At 50.2% G+C, this 18,304-nt stretch overlaps 1 protein-coding gene across 12 annotated transcripts in view; it reads right to left on the bottom strand.

The window, feature by feature from the left end:
- The window catches only part of Cobl (cordon-bleu WH2 repeat protein), a 163,182-nt gene that overhangs the window by 53,723 nt on the left and 91,155 nt on the right, over window positions 1-18,304 (bottom strand). For all 12 annotated transcript variants that reach the window (XR_015445416.1, XR_015445414.1, XR_015445412.1 and 9 more), the window contains one exon: window positions 16,919-17,092. Coding sequence is in view for 3 of the 12 variants with exons in the window: in XM_087196039.1 (XP_087052165.1) it covers window positions 16,919-17,092 (174 nt within the window). In the remaining 9 variants the exon portion in view is untranslated. The remainder of the gene's footprint in view (window positions 1-16,918; window positions 17,093-18,304) is intronic.

Genomic DNA, 18,304 nt, shown 5'->3' with positions numbered 1-18,304 from the left:
GGGAAAAGAATCCCATTCACCATCGAAAAACATCAATGAAACCCCGAGGAGGGAGTAAGGGAGAAAAACATAGCACAAGACACACCAGCAATGAGGAGCAATGGAGCAACAACGGGTCCTGTTCTACCAGTGGTCATGAAGTGTAAGTTTATTAAACTCCTCAATCAAAAGGCATCGAGCGGCTGAAGTGGGAGGACATGGAAGAGCCCTGAACGCCGGGCTCTGGTACGCGGAGTCCCGCACCAGGCTTCATTCTGTCCCTGGATGAATTGCGATTATTCCAGCCCTGTGGGCTTGCCGACTTGTATGGTTTTCTAGTCTATAGTTCTTGATCTCTTAAAATACAGTGAGAAAGTTTGCAAATGCTATTACGTCACATATCTTTCAATTAGCCAGAAGCAGCCCTTATTCCGAGACAGCATAACAGTGACATACAACATTCGCGACCTGAAGCTCCCACAGGGTAATGAAGGGGACAGAGTTCTGGAACATCTATTTAGTCTTCAACACACAAACACTGCACAGAAAGGCATGCAACTCCGGGTTCGCTTGGAACCTGGATTTTCCTGGTGAGCCCACGCTGGCTGACAGGAGCGCTCTACGCCCTCACTGCTGTCCGGGTAACAACGACTCGCTCCAGAATTCTGAGCTTCCACGCGAAGCGGAAGATAATCCGAAGCAGCAGGGAAGCGCTTCTGGTTTCCCATCAGGAGACGCAGTCTCAGGTGCTGAGCGACAGGCCTGGCTCTTTTCTTGGGCACGATTTGGAGCTACACAAAGTCCTGGAGCCTTTGCCAAGTTGCCCACTCTCGCCACCGGCGGTTTTACTGCCAAGTTAACCACAAACGCTCCCGGGATACCGCGTGTATTCCACACCCGGGACGTTAATTAAGGTAGCTGCTTGGGAGGTGTCTGGCAAGGCCTTGACTCCCAGCGCAGCTGAGATCTGAGATCTGATGGGCAAAGCGGTTTTCCCCAGCCTCCGGGGGCTGCAGGTGCTTCCAGGAGCGTCCCAGGTGGAATTACAGGCCAAGAAACATCACTAACACTTGGCAGCCAGGAAGGTTCCTTCGGCTTTTACCACAGGTGCTGGGGGGCTCATGGGACTGTCTCCAAGTCCCCCAGACAGGTGGCTGCACAAAGTTCTGCTGCACAAAGAAACCAGACTTAGGGAAAGTGGTGAACCCAAGGTCACAGTGACCCGAGCCTCCTTCGACTTTAAGCTGCCGTCTTCCCCTCAGAGGGCAAGGAGTCAGGACAAGAAAGCTCCCGCCGTTTGAATGGAAATGTGTCTTCCTGTGGCACCCTAAGTGACTGAGACCGTGGCGTCCTCACTGTCTCATTCGGTAAAATCTCACCCACTGGGCACATTGGCAACCATTTGTGCTTGAAAATGCTGTTTGAGGAAACAATTTTATTCTTTTTAAAAATTAATTAATTTATTACTTTTTGTGGTGCTGGGGACTGAACCCAGCGTTTTTGCACTGAGCTACATCCCCAGCCCTCTTTCTATTTTGTATTTGAGACACAGTCTTGTGAAGTGGCTAAGTTGCCCAGGCTGGGCTTGAGTTTGTCATCTTCCTGCCTCAGCCTCCCAGAGTGCTGGGATTATAGGGATGTGTTACCACACCCAGATAGAAACCTGTTTTGAAACTGCCTGCCTAGTTTAATCACATTCTTTGAAGGAACACCATAAAATCCAGTCCTACTTGTTTTTCAGAGCTTGCTTATTTGGGTTTTTCCTCTCCAGTACCAGAAATACAACGCCTCCTTGTTTCTGATTAACACACTGACTCCTGAGCACCAGCGTGATGGCGTTAGAAGGCAGGGCTTTGGGATGTGATCAGGTCCCGAGGGTGGTCCCCTCAGGAGTGGCATCAGTGCCCTTAGGAAATCTGCAACCCTCACAGCTCTCTGATCCACAGCAGGAGGATGGAGTGGGAGTGGGGAAGAGACACTTCCCCAGACACCGGAGCTGCTGGCCACTGGACCTCAGGCCTCAGAGCCCCCAAACATGAGAAGTGCGTGTTTAAATCTGTGAGGACTTGGTGCAGCCCAGGCCAGCTTCATCCGGTGAATGGCAGCAAGGACCTCCCCCAGCGGGAACACAGCCTGGGTTTCTTGGTCTTTTTAATGTATCCATTTTTAATATTTTATGAGTCCATGTTTGTAGTACATAATGTTCACATTTGTTTTAGGGCATAGGTACATGTATACAGCGCATCTTATTTTCTTCCTTCTCCCTTCCTCTGTCTCTAGATTCCCTTCCATTTACAAATGACCCATGTTTCCTATTGCCTATCTTCTATTTTTAAAATTATTTATACCTTGGACTTCTCATATAGGAGAATTTATACAATAATTAAGCTTGTGTGTCTGATTCATTTCACTTAACATCATGGTCTCAAGGTGCACTTATTTTTCTACAAATGATTCAAATTTATCCTTCTCTGTAGCAGAGGATGTGGTGGAAATTGGTGGGAATATAAACTATGGAAATCACTAAAACCAGGAATTCCATTTGACCAGCTATTCCCCTACTATGTATCTTCCCAAATGAGTGAAAGACATCATATTACAGTGGCCCATGATTCATATCCATGTTTCTAGCAGCACAACGCATAATAACTACATCTTGGAAGCAGCCTGCACGTCCACCAACACGTGAACCAATAAAGAAAGTGTGGCCTAACACACGGTGGGGCACTACTCTTGGTTTTTCAGAAAGCACTCTTTCCATGGTGGTCCCTTTGGTCGCCTAATCTCACTGTGCCAATTATGTGTAGCACCAGACTTGAAATCAAACAGGGTTTAAGGGAGAGAAAGAGCTCTGATTTAAAGAGGGCAGAAAGATTCTCACCAGGAAACACAGCCTCGTGCTCCAGATCCCCACTGAACTGCACACCTTACTGAGGGATGGCACAGGAACTTAATAAACTGATTAGATGAGTATGGGTGTGTTTGTCAACATGTTCCTTAACATCCTTTACCTGTACACATATATTGTGTCCGCATTATTCTTAGAGGGAGTAGATACAGCCCTCTAGGTCTCCCTGTTTAATGAACAACATCAACAGATCTGAGGGTCAGTATATGTGTTAGTAAAACGAGTAGGGCTCAGCACTCTGTATCCATTGATGTGCTTGTTCTTTCATCCATCTGCCCATCAGTCCATCCAACTATCTGCTCATCTATCTACCCACTCATCAAACCATCCATCCATCCACCATGCATCTATGCACCAATCCATCCACCATCCTTCCACTTATCCATCCATCCATCCACCATCCATCCATCCATCCAGTCATCCATCCTTCCATCCATCCAGTCATCCATCCATCAAGTCATCCATCCATCCATCCATCCATCCATTCATCTATCCACCCATCTACCCATCCAGCTTTGAATCCATCCACCATCCATCCACTCATCCATCCATCCAGTCAAGCACAGTGTGCTCCATACCACCTCCACACAAAACACATATGAGCAATGAAAAGCTAAGTGAATTTCTTCCTATAATAGTGAAATTCATGGTATCAGAAAGCAGAATGGGCTGAGAATAGAAAGAAATGGAAAGTTGCAGTTTGATGGGTGTAAAGTTTCATTTATGCAGGATGAAGAAGCCCCAGCGAGGCTCCGGACTCTGCACCTACAGATACACGCACTATAGGGTACATTAAAGTATCATTATGAGCGAAGATTTCATTGGACGTGTTCTCACCACAATAAAGTACAATTGGCTTTAAATGTGATCTATGTTTCCAAATTGGCCTTTGGAAAAGCTATATAAGTGTAAATTGTCATAAACAGCTCTTCCTCCATCCGACAATAGTGTTGATAAACATTACTGTTTTCACCACAATAGTGAAAAGTTTTGTAAATACTTGTAAAATCTATATGTTTTTAGTGCTAGGATTAGCAATTTTAGTGATTATTGCTTATGTGTGTGTGTGAAAGAGAGAATTAGTTGTTCCCATCTTTTACAAGGTGATATTATGTGTAATTTCTATTAAACACACTTGTGTTTTTTAACACTATGATCACAGTATGAGCCAGAGCAGCTTCAAAAAGTCCTGCAAGAGGTTAGAGGTCAGCATGGTGGTATCACTTAGACCCTGAAGCCAGGCAGCCAGGATTAGAATTTTTTGTCCACCAGTAGCTGCGCAAAGCTAGATAGGCAGCTTAACCTTTCTGTACCTCAATTTCTTCTTCTGTAAACCAGGGACAAAAAACAGTAGCTGCTGCTTTTGGTGACTGTGAGGATCAAAAGGGCACTGTGAAAAGTAGAGAGGACTGGGTGGGCATGCCATGGAGGCTTCCGGCCATGAGCAGACAGCCTGCTGGGAGCCTGGAACCCCGGATGTCATCAGCATCAGGCATGGCCTGACCTAAATCTTGGCTTCAGCTCCAGTAGGGAAGGTCAGGGTGCTCAGAACTCTGACCTCTTCACCCTTCTAGCTGGGCGTGACTGTCAAGTGGATTGATGGGAGCCACTTGGCTGGTGGAACACACCTCGGGGCGTGTCTGCATGGGTCATGAAGGCCTGAGCATGGGGCTGTGTCTGGTCTCTTGCATCTTCTTTTGTGGCTCTGTCCCCTGCTCTACTTCTGGGCCACCAAGAACTAAGCACCCTATTCCTCCATGCCCATCTGCCATGACATTCCTGCCTTGGAGCAGGAGTGAAGTTACACATGGCAGACCTACACACGCAGTGGAAGGCTTAAGGTCCAGAAAGACCCCAAAGACCTGTGTGCTCAGAGGTGGGCCTTCTGGAAGGTCATCTGATTATAGGGTACCCAGCCCATCAGTGGGTGAATGTGCCTCGAACCCAGAGCTGTATGGACCGTTAGGAGGCAGGGCCTGGCTAGAGGGGGTCACGGGGTGTGACCTCAGGGTGCGGTCTCATCCCCAGCTCCTCCCTTCTGTCTGCTTCCTGGTCACCATGGGTCGAATGCCTTTCCCTCCCCAAGTCCCTGTGCCATTCGGCTCCTGCCTTGGAGCCGGTGACCATGGACTGAAATATGGACCCACTGAGCCTCTCCTCCGTATGTGTGGGTGCCTTGTCCCAGCAAGGACGAAAATGACTGAGGCACACAGGTAAAATCTGTATGTTCTGCAGCGGAAGACCCAGTATCCATCCAGTGTGTTGGGCCTTGGCTTCAGTGAGGCTCTTTATGAATACTGAAAAGACTCCAAGCAAACACTGATGACCTGGGTCAACCCAAAGGGTCCTCTGGCTGTTTATATTGTGTCTGCTGAAATACAGCCGTCCCAGGGCCAGTCAGGCTCGCTGGGAGGGGAGTGGGTCTGCAGCGCTGGCAGTTCCAGAAAGGACCACACATGGGCAGGCTTCAAGGACAGTTAGGAGGAGAGAGAAGTTGTAGTGTAAGTGCTCTCCTTGTGCCTGGCTGGGGTCAGAGCCTGCCTGGGAAAGGGGTTCTGGAGAGAGGGAAGGGGCGCTTCCTCCCTGTCCCTGGTGTGTGCTGCTGTGGCAAGCCCTCGTTAAGGTGATTTATTATTTTTCTGCTAAAATTGTCTTAGCTGGAAATAAGTGATGAGGTTTGTAATCCTTTTAGAGTTGAAAACATGGGAATACACCATTTGTCACTGTATTACATTTGTATATGAGATATATAAATATGATTGTTATGCTTGCTATTCCTGTGAGTGCAACAAACCCAACATGACGTTATCAGAACTTACTTTCTATGATTTTATGACTTTTAAAGAAGCCCAGAGAGAAAGGAGAGGAAGTACATACTTGGAGATTTTGTGATGTTAACACTGTGATCTTAGGGATCATTTCCAGTTCTCTTTCTCCAGTTCTCTTCGCTTGCTCGGTCTTCCTGGGTCCACGCTACCACTGGCGGCCACTTCCTTCCTGTCACAGAGCCTCTTCTGTCCTCCTCTGAGCAATTATTGGTAAATTTATTAATTTCTGTGTTTTGGCCCGACCATATAGTAGATACATACTGTTTTACACAATTGCCTTTTAAATTCATCAAGAGGAGAAAATATGCACTCACACTATCTTGTATAATTACCTTTACTGTTTAAAAATAAATAAATAGATTAATAAATAAATAAAATAAAATAAAATAATGGGAAAAGCCAGACATGGTGCAGGCCTGTAATGGCAGGCTGAGACACGAGGATCTCAAATTGGAGCCCAGTCTGGACAACTTAGTGACATCCTGTCTTGAAATAAAAAAGGATTTTGGGGATGTAGCGCAGTATGAAGGTCCTGGGTTCAATTTCCAGTATCAGAAATAAATAAACTAATTAAAATAAAACACTTAGAGGGCTGGAGATGTAGCTCATTGTGCTCTAGGTTTAATCCCCAAAGCTGTCAAAAGATAAATACATAAAAGAGGGAAAATCCTTTCTTGTCAGATGTGACCCAGCGGTGCAACAGGCTGCCGGGGGATAGGGAGGTGCTCAGACATCTCGCTCGGTGACTGCAGACTGAACCAAGACTGGAGGAGCCCCAGCCTGGGAGGAGACAGGACCACTGGCAGGGCAGCTGGAACACAGGGCTGCCCAGACCGGACACAGCCCCCAGGCAGGGGGTGAACCGCAGGGCCCCTCCTTGTCAGCAGGGGCACAGCGTGCAGAGCAAGCACAGCTGAGGAAACCCCAGCACCAGCTCCCATCTCACGTCCCACAGAGGTCACATGGCTGCCTGTCCCGCACTGCAGGCCCTGCCAGCTGCCCTGCCTGGCGTCAGGGTCACGGAACGTGTCCCTTTCCACAGGGAGAGCGGCCTCCATCCATCTGCCTTGCGTGGCACCCAGCCAGGGCCAGCGGGGCTGGGACAGCCCCCAGCAGGGCCTGCAGATGGAGAGGAAAGACCTCTGGGAATGGGGGGGCCCAGCTTTGGGGCAGGGCCGGGACAGGCATTGAGCTGTGCTATGCACACACCCCACCCACACAGGGCGACAGCACAGTCTGCCAATGTGGACTAATGGAAAAGCTGAAAGGCTCTGCGTGGGGACCCTGGGACAGCCTGTCAACATCACAGGATGTATTCCTATCATTCTCTTCACACTTTTGCCACAGGGAGATAAGGACAAGCTTGTGCCTAAAACATGCTTCCTGTTCAATGTTACATCAGAAAGAGGAAAGGCTAAAAATCCAAACCACTTGAAGGCGGGCTGGGAATTTAGCTCAGTGATGCCACTGCCTACCTCGCAAGCTCAAGGTCCTGAGTTTGATCCCCGGTACCAAAAAACAAACCACTTGAAGGTGGCAGAAAATGTAGAATGATATAAACACAAAGGATGAGGAGAAATGTACTGAGGCTGTGCAGAAATTAATGAAAGTAAAGTCAGATAACAGAAAATCAAGGACCCCAAAGCTGTTTCTCTGAAATGATCCACTGTTCTCTGGGGTGATTAGGAACAAAGAACGGGCCCAAAGAAGACACTCACTGTGAAGCTGTGAAGGTAGGGCCATGGCAGCCCCACCAGCTCACCTGCCTGCGGCCACGTGCACAGCTCCGGTGAGCCTAGCTGCACACCTAGGGCTTCAGGAGGGCTCTGTGCCCACCTTCAGCAAACTCCCTCCCTATAGCTGGGAACAGTGCAAGCCCACCACAGTGTAATGAGAAAACAGGAAGCAACACCATGACACATTCTGTGCACAGTTATCCCCTGCTATGCATAAGGACATGGTCTCCACTGTGTCACTGATGGGCTTGAACCACTTTCCTGAATGTTCCGTGGGTTTCTTTTCCCCTAAAGAAAAACACTGTAAAGACTACAGAAAACTTCAAAGCCATGGGTATTTACAAATCTGTAGCATCATTAACATGTAGCAAACCTGCTAACAATGTGATGTCCAGACGTAACTCAGGAATAAGGCAAGGAGCTCACACAGGGAACCGGGCTTCCGCCCTACAGTTCCTTTGAGTCCTGACTGTCCCAGGTGTGAAAGGTGCGGCATCTTCGTGTGCACAGACCTCTCTGGGAGTTTGTTTCTACAGAGTCTGACTAAGGGCTTAAGTGCCTTGCTCTGTAGGTCCTGGGGAGGAACCTCTTTCTTTCCTGCCTTTTGTGTCATCTGATTTTAAACTCTCTGCAAGCAGCCACCAGGTAAAGGCCACACGCAGTGGTCAGTGGTGCTGGGCAGGTCCTGTCCAGTTCCTGGGTCTTATCCACCTCAGTTTAGAAGACACCAACAGTGCCTGCGGATGCTCCCTAGATAATAACCCCAGCATTAGGCGCCTCAAAGGTGCATCAACCAAAATGAAAATACGAACACTCCTAGATGCAAACTGAATGAACTAGTGCCACAGTTCTTCCATGAGATGTGAGAGAAGAGAGCGCCTCATGCTTCCTCTGGGGGAGCCGAAGACCCGGGTCTGGGGTGTGAAATGCACTCTGCCCAGGGCCTTCCTTGGGAGGCGCTGGCTCCCAGGCATCAAGGGAGCAGGCACCCGCGTGGGGACAGTGTACTGGGGACACTGTCCTTAGGCACAAGCCTTGGAAAGTTTAGGCGCTGGTTCCAGCACAGTCTTCAAAGGCTGACGTGAGAAGCTGTGTCGAGTAAAAGATGACCAAGAGAATACATGTGAAGGAAATAAAATATGAGTCAATAAGTAAAGTGTCCCTTAATCAGGCCTTATTCTTTGTCTCCTATTGGGACTGCACGAGGAAAAGTGAGAGCTTTGTGGACCACCAGTGCTATTGTTTATAAAGTTTCCATTAAGAAACCAGGCTCTGCATTTTGTCTCTTCTCCACCCAATAATATTTTATCCTCTTTTACAAAACATTCTTTGTTAAAAAGTTTTTAGTGACAGGAAACTTTTATTGTCACCCAATTGCACAGGTTAAAATTGCTGAAGTAGTTCTTAATGTTTTGTTCCTTGGCAAATATAGGTTAAATAGAACACACACACACACACACACACACACACACGCACACACACACGCACACCCTACAAAGAACACAGTGCCTCTTTTGCTGTTATTGTGTCTCCAAAACAATAGACTCTTGAAAAAGAGATTTTTTTCTGTGGTTGAATGAGTTCTTTCTAAAGAAATTGGTCTCTCTCGATATTATTTGGAGTAATTTCTCTTCCAGACCAGAAATGCGCTCTTTGCCATTCTTAGCACTTTCTGGCTTCCTAGAAATGTTTTAGCTAACTAGAAATAGGAAACAAACTTGTATTTGCTGGAAGTACGCATGGTTTTCCCCACATGACCTAGGGTTGCCTGTTTTGTGTTCACTGTGTAAAAGTAGTCACAGGCCTGTGCTGGGTGGAAACACTTCCATGTGACCTAAGTCTACACACGGAGTCACTCTGCCCTCTTCAGCTGCAGCACAAGAGAGACACAGAGTTTGGTGTCAGCAGCGGACAGTCACCTTGGTTACCCAGCTGATCTTCTGAGGAGGGGCTGTAAAAAGAAAACGTGCCAACCCAGGACCTGCAGGGTCACCTTGCTTCTTGTCTGTCATCTAGCCTGTGAAAACAGGAAGACTACAGGAAAGGCTCCCCGGGAATTCACCTTGCACATGCTGCCCCTCCTTTGCCTGCCCTTGGGCCCCAGTGTGGCCCGATGTTAAGCTTTGCACAACGGCTTCCCTTGCCCGAACTTGCTTTTCTCAGGTGGTCGGGTGCACATTTCTCCTACGTATCAGCTCTTGGCACAGGGATTTCTCCAACTTCAAAATCAAAGTGTGTTATTCTCTTCCATCACTGTTAATCCCAGCCCCGATTTCGTCTCCTCTTTGTACTTCGTGCTATATCAATATTTTGTTTCATGATTTGTTTCTCTACTTTTTCATCTTCTACACCCCAATATCAGCCCCAGTGAGCCCTCTCCTGCTCCTCTGTGGCAGAAACACTCACGAGATGTAGCTGAAAGGATGGACGTGCACACAGATATCCACTGGGACGGCCAGTACCTCCACACTCAAAGGACAAGTCAGGTTTGTGTTTGTTTCAGCTTGTGTTGATTTTTGGCGAGTTATTTTTTTCAAGGAATTTGCTCATCTCATGTAAGTTTTCAAACTATTGGTATAAAGTTCAGTGCTCCTTGTTGTCTTTGTAATATCCATAGACTCATGTAAGTAAGTCTTCTTCACTCAGTATGGATCATTTACATCCTTTCTACCTCCATCTAGATAACAGTCAATCATTTGGTTGATATCAAACAGTTTTTGTTTCACTAATTTTCTCTTTTCCTTGTTTTGGTTTTATTAGTTTCTACTCTTACCTTTATATCTTCTTTCTTCCTATATATTTTGTTTTACTTTCTTCTGCATCTTAGGGTGGAACAGTAAGTCTTTGATTTTAACCTTTCTCCTTTCCTAATGTAGCACTGATAGGTTATTGAGGTGCTGAGAACAGAACCCAGGGCCTTGCATGTGCTATGAAGCCACAGCCCAGGCCCCAAATAAAAGACTGAAAGTTATAGGTTTCCCTCTAAGCACTACTGTGGGTCCATCCTACCAATTTTAATGTTTTCATTTTCATTCAGTTCAAAATAGTTTCTAATTTCCTTTGTGATTTCTTCTTTGACTTACTTTATTTAGAAGTGTTGTTTAGTTACTGTTTAAGTTTTTTCTAGACACATTACTGTTGTTGATTTCTATTTAATATGACGTAAATCTTTCTAGTCTACTTAGATTTGTTAGCGAACATGCCATGTGGTACTCAGAGAGAATGCACTTTGCATTTGTTGGATATCCTACTGTACAAATGTCACCCATGGCCGGGGATGTTCCGCAATTGCCTAGCTGCCCAGCGCCCTGGGGTGGATCCCTCATCACAAAGTAGATACATATCATTCATGTTGAAAGTTGCTAGCGTCAGTCAGAGCCTCTTATCTCTTTATCGATTACTTTTAACTTTTACTATTTTATCTACTTGTCCTGAGAGACTGTTACACCTGGGTTTTGCTATTCTCCAATAAGATTGTGGGTTTCTCTGCTTCAGCCCCTAATTCGGTCAATTTCTGCTTCTTGTAATCTTTAGCTGTTATTAGCATATAACATATGCAATTAAATCTTTGTGATGTATTGACTTCTTATTCATTACGCTCTTTTACTTTGAGCTGTTTTCTAAAATTATAATAAGAAGATGTTGGTTGTCATCACACATTTTTCTGTATATGACGAATGTTTAAATAAAAAAATTTACTAAGTAAAACCTACATTGGCATTAATTCCCCTCAAAATCCTCCTCCTCACTTTGAACACACTCTCCCAACACCCTTGGCACTCTCGGAAGCAGGTCTGGTGTCTTCTCTCCTGGGTATGAGGTATGATAAGAAGATGCCAAGTGCTGCTGCTGAGCACCATCCGACAGAAAGGCAGACTCCTGAAAACGTGGCACGGTGTCCTTGTCACCTTACTCACCGGATCTGGCACTGTGCAACCTCTGGCTCTTCCCCATGGTCACAATGACCATGGAAGGGAAACGTTTTGAAGCAGTTCAGGACTTCAAGGCACCAGGACAGTGCAGCTAAAGACCCCAGGAAAGAGGACGCCAGAGCTGCTGCACAAAGTGGCGAGGACGAGGGGATGAGTGTGCTCAAAGTGAGGAGGATTCATGGCAATGTGTCTTTTACTGCAATAATTTTTATTTAACTATTCACTGTATTTCCATCACTCTGCGCACATCATGGAGGTGTTTAGAAGATGAGCTTCACTGAAGCTTGGGCTGGGTCTGCATCTCTCAAGTGGAGCTGCCGGTCAGGGACCCTGAGCCTTGGGATCTGAGGACTGGCGCTGAGCCCTCTGGGACAGGTCCCTTCAGAATCCAGCTACATTCTCAGTTCCACTTCCCACCAGCTTCTCAGCACTCTGTCCCTGGCTGCGTCTGGGGTGCAAACCACTCTGTTCCCACGTCCTCCCTCAGCTAGGGGCCCAGGGCTGGGCTGAACTGCAGTGGCGTGCCTGGTACCGCACACGTGCTGCACGGAGCAAGTCCTTTGTTCTTGTACTGGTGCTAAGTCTTTTCATCATTTCCTTTTAAAAGTCGAAGTCATTGGCGGGCGTTGAAGTGCAATGCAAGGCACTTTCCCCCTGGGTGTCCATGTGGAAGATCCCCTTTTAGGACTCTGGGGACACCTTCTCTATCTTACACACCAATTCCTGTGGTCTGGCCTCTGTGTTCTGGGCACCGCACGGAGCGCATCTGTGACCCAGGAGTCACCAGGGCAGGCTTTTCCACCTCCGGAAGTTCTCCAGTGTCGGCAGGGAGCAAGGGTCTTGCAAGCCTCCCTGGCCAGGGCCACTTCCTGAGTGCAAGCCCTAGACATCCTGCCAGCTCTCCTCGTGGTTTTATCTGTTGGCCTCAAATTCAGGAGAAAAGTCTGGGAGAGTTGATTTCCTGCCTGCATCTGAGCAACTCAATGATTCCTTGGACGGCAAGAGCCGAGATTCTGAGCCCACCGGGCCTGTCCTCCCTCAGCCCTGGTTGAGGCCAGACAGAGTCCTCCACAGGCACCGGCCCGTCCGACACCTCTCTGCTGGCTCTGTAGCAGGGAAGTCCTGTTGCTGTGCCCCTTTCCCACTGGTCCCTGGTGACACAGGGCCTCTTTCCTGGGCCTCTGTGCTTTGTTTATTTTGGAGACTATCTACCCGTGTCCTTCACTCCTGTCTTTGCGGTTGGCTTTTGTCGATGTGCGGAGCTGTAAGTTCCCACACCCTCTGGTGTCCCTCCTGTATCTGATCCGTGACTGCCAAGTGTCTTTCCAGTTCTGGACCTGCTGATTGTGCCCTTGAATGCAGAGAAGTAAGAGGCCACAGGGCGTAACATGGTGTGAGCTTGGGGAAGGGGAAATCAATGGCTCAAAACCCCAAGGCCACAGTCGCCGCTGAGCCCGCAGCAGAGAGAGTGGAACCCAGAGAGGAAGGCCGAGTCCGCCTGGGCTCTGGGACAGCCTCAGCTTCCAGAGCTGACAGAGTCCCGCGAAGAGGAGTTAGGGTACTTCTCCTCATAGGCTGAATATGCAGGCACATTCTAAAGCCCACTTTTCCAATTGTCAAGGTGACTGGAGAGAATCATGAAAATAAAGAGGCAAAATGTGGTGGTGGCACATGCCTGTGATCCCAGCACTCAAGAGGCTGAGGCAGGAGGATCACTGAATGTTTTGAGGCCAGCCTGGGCTGTGTAGTGAGTTCAAGGACAGCCTGAACCACAGAGTAAGGCCATCTCAAAAAACCCTGAAACAAACAAACGAACAAACAAACAAACAAAGAAGAAAAGGGCCAAGATGCCAAGGTGAGGGATGCACCGGAGGCACAATTCCAGGCATTTCCTTCTGTCCCGAGGAGCACAGTGACAGGGGACGAGGTGGACAGGCAGAGCCTCGATGAGGAAAACAAGTGACTCCTGGATGAGAGTGACACTGAGTGGGAGTGACTGACACAGTGTGACCACGACTTGGAGCCTGATTTCCAACTCCTCCAGGCCTTGGAATGTCAGTGCCAGGTGAGGGCTGTGTTTAGCTTTCCATTTCAGCATGCAAACAAAACCTATTTATTTCCAAAAGGATTTAGTACAAATCTGAACACCTGCATTTTTCACTAGTTAGGCTATTTACTCAAAATTCTTTCTTTTTGCCTTACAGGGGATTGAACCCCAGGGCCTTTGCACTGAGCTACACCCCCAGCCGGTTTTTAATTCTTGATTTTGAGACAGGGTCTTGCCAAACTGCTAGGTTTTCTGGGCTGGGCTCAAACTTCCAGTCCTGCTGCCTCAGCCTCCCTGAGTGCTGGGGTTACAGGTGCACTTTCACGCCTGCCTAAAAAAGTCTTTTTTTTTTTTTTTTGGTACCAGGGATTGAACTTGGGTCCTTGTGCTTGCGCAGCAGGTGGAGAAACCACTGAGCTAAATCCCCGGCCCTAAAAAATTCTTATGTTCAACTAACACCGCATTCTTGAGCCTGAGCTCCAGGTGATGCTCTGCCCACTGCTGCAGGACTAGGAGGTGAACATCTGAACATAGCTCTTGTGTCCTGGTGAACCTATTTTCTCAGCTAAAGTCCAGCTGTTCCTCCAGAATCCCCTGTGGTTATGCACCTGTGGGTTCAACAACTGTAGATCAAAAATACTCAGGAGAGAGGCTATGCCCGACACCGGTAGGGTTTTTTTCCTTGCGTGCTCCTGACCTTCTCGGGGAGCCCAGCTGGTGTACCCTGGCTGTTTCCGAGGACAAACTGTGTGACTCAGTGAGGTCAGGTCTGCCAGGTCCGAGGGGTGGGGACAGCCAGGGGACCAGCTCCAAGGTCACCTTGCCACGCAGCTCTGTGAGTCTGGGACTCAGTTTCCCCACTTTGGTGGAGCAAGGGACACCACAATGGGCAACTGCCCGGGTTATGTAAAGCGAGTCACAAGGAGGCGCTTTACCCATGGCAACAGAGGTGGGACACACACGAACACGCACACACATCCACATCCACACGCACACAGGGACAAATGTGCTGTTCTGAAGAAATACAGAAACGTGGCCAAGAAGTGTTGGCAGGAGAATCATAGTGCAGGGAATGGAACGGGACATCTAGAACTCAGGACACAGGAACCCTCCTAGGTTGCAGAAGCACACCAGGATGAAGGGGAGGAGGAGAGAGCCGGGTTGGCGCAGGTTAAGGGGACTCACTCACATGCATCCCTCACGCCAGTGTCCCCTGGCCCCACAAGCGAGCCCAGGCCATGGGGCGCCAAGTGGCGGGCCCAGGTCCTGTGGAACCGGTGCCCCCCCCAACAAGGGCTGTGCCCAGCAGGTTGGATAGGGCCCTGCACCTCCGCCCAAAGCATCACCGTCGCTGAGTAGCCCAGCCAGCTGGACCCTGGGGCTCATTCACAGCTGCCTAAGGCCCGGGAGCTGCCAGGGTCACCACAGTGGCTTCCCTGCTCCCTAAGCCCCCTGCGCCCCACACAGCGATCCCTTAGCTGTGTGCAAATCCAGTGTTGGAGACGCTGTGTCTGTTGAGTGCTGTCCCCAAATGCCACAGCCTGAGTGGCCGAGAAGAGCAGAGATTGAGACCAAGGACACGAGCCCCAGGCGCGGCCCTGCCCCACACTTCCCTGGGTGAGGGTTCCTGTGAGAGGAGGGGACAGGAACGCGCCCTCCAGGTCACCCTGGGACCCTCCAGCTAGACCCTGCCCCTACAGCACAGTCAGCCACGGACTCAGCCATGGATGAACCACTGACGAGCACAGGGCCCGTGATCTGTCAGCTCCACACACAGGAGACTTGGGAGCGGCTTAGGTCCAAACTCTAAAAGGAAGTTCATGGGACCTGAAGTGAAGGACACACTGGGTGGACAGAGAAAGAGGACCAAAGGGTCAGCTAGCAGAACAAGATGGAGACAGACTGGCCATGGACAGACAGGCAGACCAGTGAGGGTGCCGGGACCCACTGAGGAGACAGGCCACTGCACCTGTGGATGGAGACCCCCGGGCCACACCTCAGACTGGTGGTCCGGGCTTAGTTTCTGGTACATTTCCAGGAAACAAGCAGAAGAGGGGTGGAACTTAGAGACTAGCAGGGCTGTGATGTGCCCAGGCTCAGTGACACAGGGACATGCCAAGGGACACCAGGGTAGCAGGCCAGGGTCAGGAAGTGAAGGCGCCCTTGCTGCGCCCCCTGCTGTTGGTGCACAGGGCGGCCGTCTAGGGGACACTGCAGTAGCCGGGCCCTCAAAGCCCAAGGGGTCCTTACTCACCCTGTGGGACACAAACAGAGCTGCCACCTGACTGCCTTGGGCAATTCTGCTTCTCAATATCAAAGGCACTGGACACCCTGCTTCCCCACTCAGACGGGGTGGCGTCAGAGCAGGAAAGCTTCCTGTTTCTGCAGTGCTCCTGTCTATGCTGGGGAAAGGGGAGCTGCAGCTGTCTCCCTGTGTGCACGGGGTGCACATCAGCTGACCCCCAGCTGTGCTGACATGGAGCCAAACCTGACTTGAGGGTCTCCTGTGCACACAGACCTGGAGTTGAGCATCTCCTTTCTCTTAGAAGAAGCCCTTGACAGCTCACACTGCTTTATCCCAGCTGCCAGCTCCACAGCTCTGCACTCTGGAGCTATTTGGAAATGAAATTAGGGTTCCTTGCTCACAGCAAAGCAAGTTCATGACCATCATCCCTTGTAAAACAGCTCTGGAGACACTCACAGGCGGGTAGCACATACAGTGTGGACATGCTGGGCGCAGAGATGATTTATATCCCAGGCAGATGCATCTTGACTGTGGAGATGTCAGGAGAGTGTGCAGTTGAAAATTTATGAATGGTTTCTGGAATTTTCCAGTATGTATTTTTGGACTGCCATTGACTGCAGGCAACTAAAGCTGTGGGAAACAAAACCATGATTTGACAGTGCTGCCCAGGAGCGCTGAAGCTGCGAAATGCGAGGGCTCCATGTTTCAAACCCTGTTTCCAGAAATCAGCAGGGAGGCCAGAGAAGTAGCCCAGGCAGATGCCAGGGAAGGACTGGGGTGGAGGACTGCAGCCAGCACCAAGGGCTCTGCCACCTCCAGAGGCATCAAAAGGCTCTGAGGATACAGGAGACCTAACCCAGACACACTTCCGAGCACCCCGACAGCAGCGCAGCTGGCAGCTGTTGCCAGCTTCCCTGGGAGCCTGGATACCGGGAGTCTCCTTTCACACGCTGCAGATTTCTTAAGGCACCCGCACCCGTGCAGACGTCATACGAGCACACACGGACGCCCAGGTTCAGGGATCAGATAAAGCACATGTTCATTCGCAAGCACACATCTTGAAGGACAGAGGCCCTCGAATACTTCCCTGGCCCCGACAGCTGAAGCAGCCTTTGCTCCCAAATCAACTCTGATGTTCACCCTGGACCCTTCTTGCTAGAGCCACAGCAAGAGAAAGGGCAGCTGCGCAGGGAGCTGCCGGGGTCCAGTGGTCATTGAAAGACTGGCATTCTGGCCGCCCTACCTTTTCTGGTGTCTTGTCTTGGACCAGTGGCCCGGAGCCCGGAGGAGGCGGGGCCCGGCGCTTCTTCATCTCCGACTTCATGGACACCCCCGAGATGTTGCCCAGGGACAGGGCCGGCCCCAGACTCAGGGAGCGCGCGTGTGCAGATGGGGAGTTGGGCATCGTCAGGCAGCCCTGCAGGGAGCAGAGGAAGGCAGACAGCATGAGTGTGAGCATGGCCGCGTCTCCCCGGCGAACCCCTTTCCCTTCCCTGGGAACGTCGCCGAGAGCCCGCTGCAAAGCCATGCTCCAGGACGCGCTTCTCATCGCGAAGGAAATGCGGCCTCAGCACCTCTGAGCCCATCTCACTGCAGCTCATTGCTCCTGTCCGCCCCGCAGGTGCGAAGCAGCTGCAGGACTGCAGCCCACGTCAGAGCGAAGGCCAGGGTCGAAGGCCCTTCCCAGGGAAGGGGACCCCGCGCTGGCCTCCCCAGAGCCCTTCACGGCTTCTGCCTGCTGCTGCCTCTCAGAGGTCAGGAAAGAGTCTCCGCGCAGGAACCCCTCGGGCCTCACACGTGGGGAGCAGGGAGGGGACACATCCTGTGTCCCCCTCTGGCCCCCTTGGTCTGCTGGCCGGGAACCCGTGGGCACACGGAGGGCCTGTGCTCGGCTCACACGCACACCAGCGCTGGCCCAGCCCACCCCGAGCAGGGCAGAGAGGGCCACGGCGCAGCCTGGGATGCTGCCCACTGTGACAGCCGCCTGTGGCCCCCTCAAGTGCACATCCTCTCTGCCAGTCTGTCTCTGAGAACAGGGCTCATCCCCTCTCAGCCAGGACTGGTTCCGGGGGACAGCGTTTCCACTGCTGGGGGAGGAGAACAGTTGGGGCTGATTCAAAGGACTCCCTGTTTCCTATCGTCTTGCTTTTATTTTGCTCTTCAAATTATTTATATTTGGGTTTTTTTTTGTAAGAAGACCCATACAATACTGAACCTTCTGTGTCGGATTTATTTCACTTAGAATAATGGTATCAAGATTCATCCATTCTCCTCACCAATGACTCAGAGTTAGCCTTCCCAGCTGAGTAGTACTCCATGGTCTGTGAACACCACACTTCCTTTTTCCATTCCTCTGTTGATGGGCATCTAGGCTGCTCCCATGACTGTGAGCTACTGTGACGTGCTGCTGTTAAATCTGTTTGAGTTCACACACAGAGGCCACAGGATGAAACCCCAGAAGGGTTTCTTGTGGGGCCAGCTCCTGGTCCTTGAGAGGTGTTGAGCATCACAGGCACCCAGAGCTCCCAGCAGAGGCAGGGGAGGGCCTCTCTGTGCTTCCGTGGGGAAGGCAAACCCTCCCAGCCCTCGAGTCCTGCAGCTGTTGCACCCAGCATGAAGCGACCAAGTC

This window comes from Heterocephalus glaber, unplaced genomic scaffold (genome assembly GCF_053883595.1).
Source record: "Heterocephalus glaber isolate CG9 unplaced genomic scaffold, H.glaber_assembly_v1.0 deba00001610, whole genome shotgun sequence".
Classification (NCBI taxonomy): domain Eukaryota; kingdom Metazoa; phylum Chordata; class Mammalia; order Rodentia; family Bathyergidae; genus Heterocephalus; species Heterocephalus glaber.
Note: the sequence above shows the minus strand (reverse complement) of the source record. Positions and strands in the feature narration are given on the sequence as shown.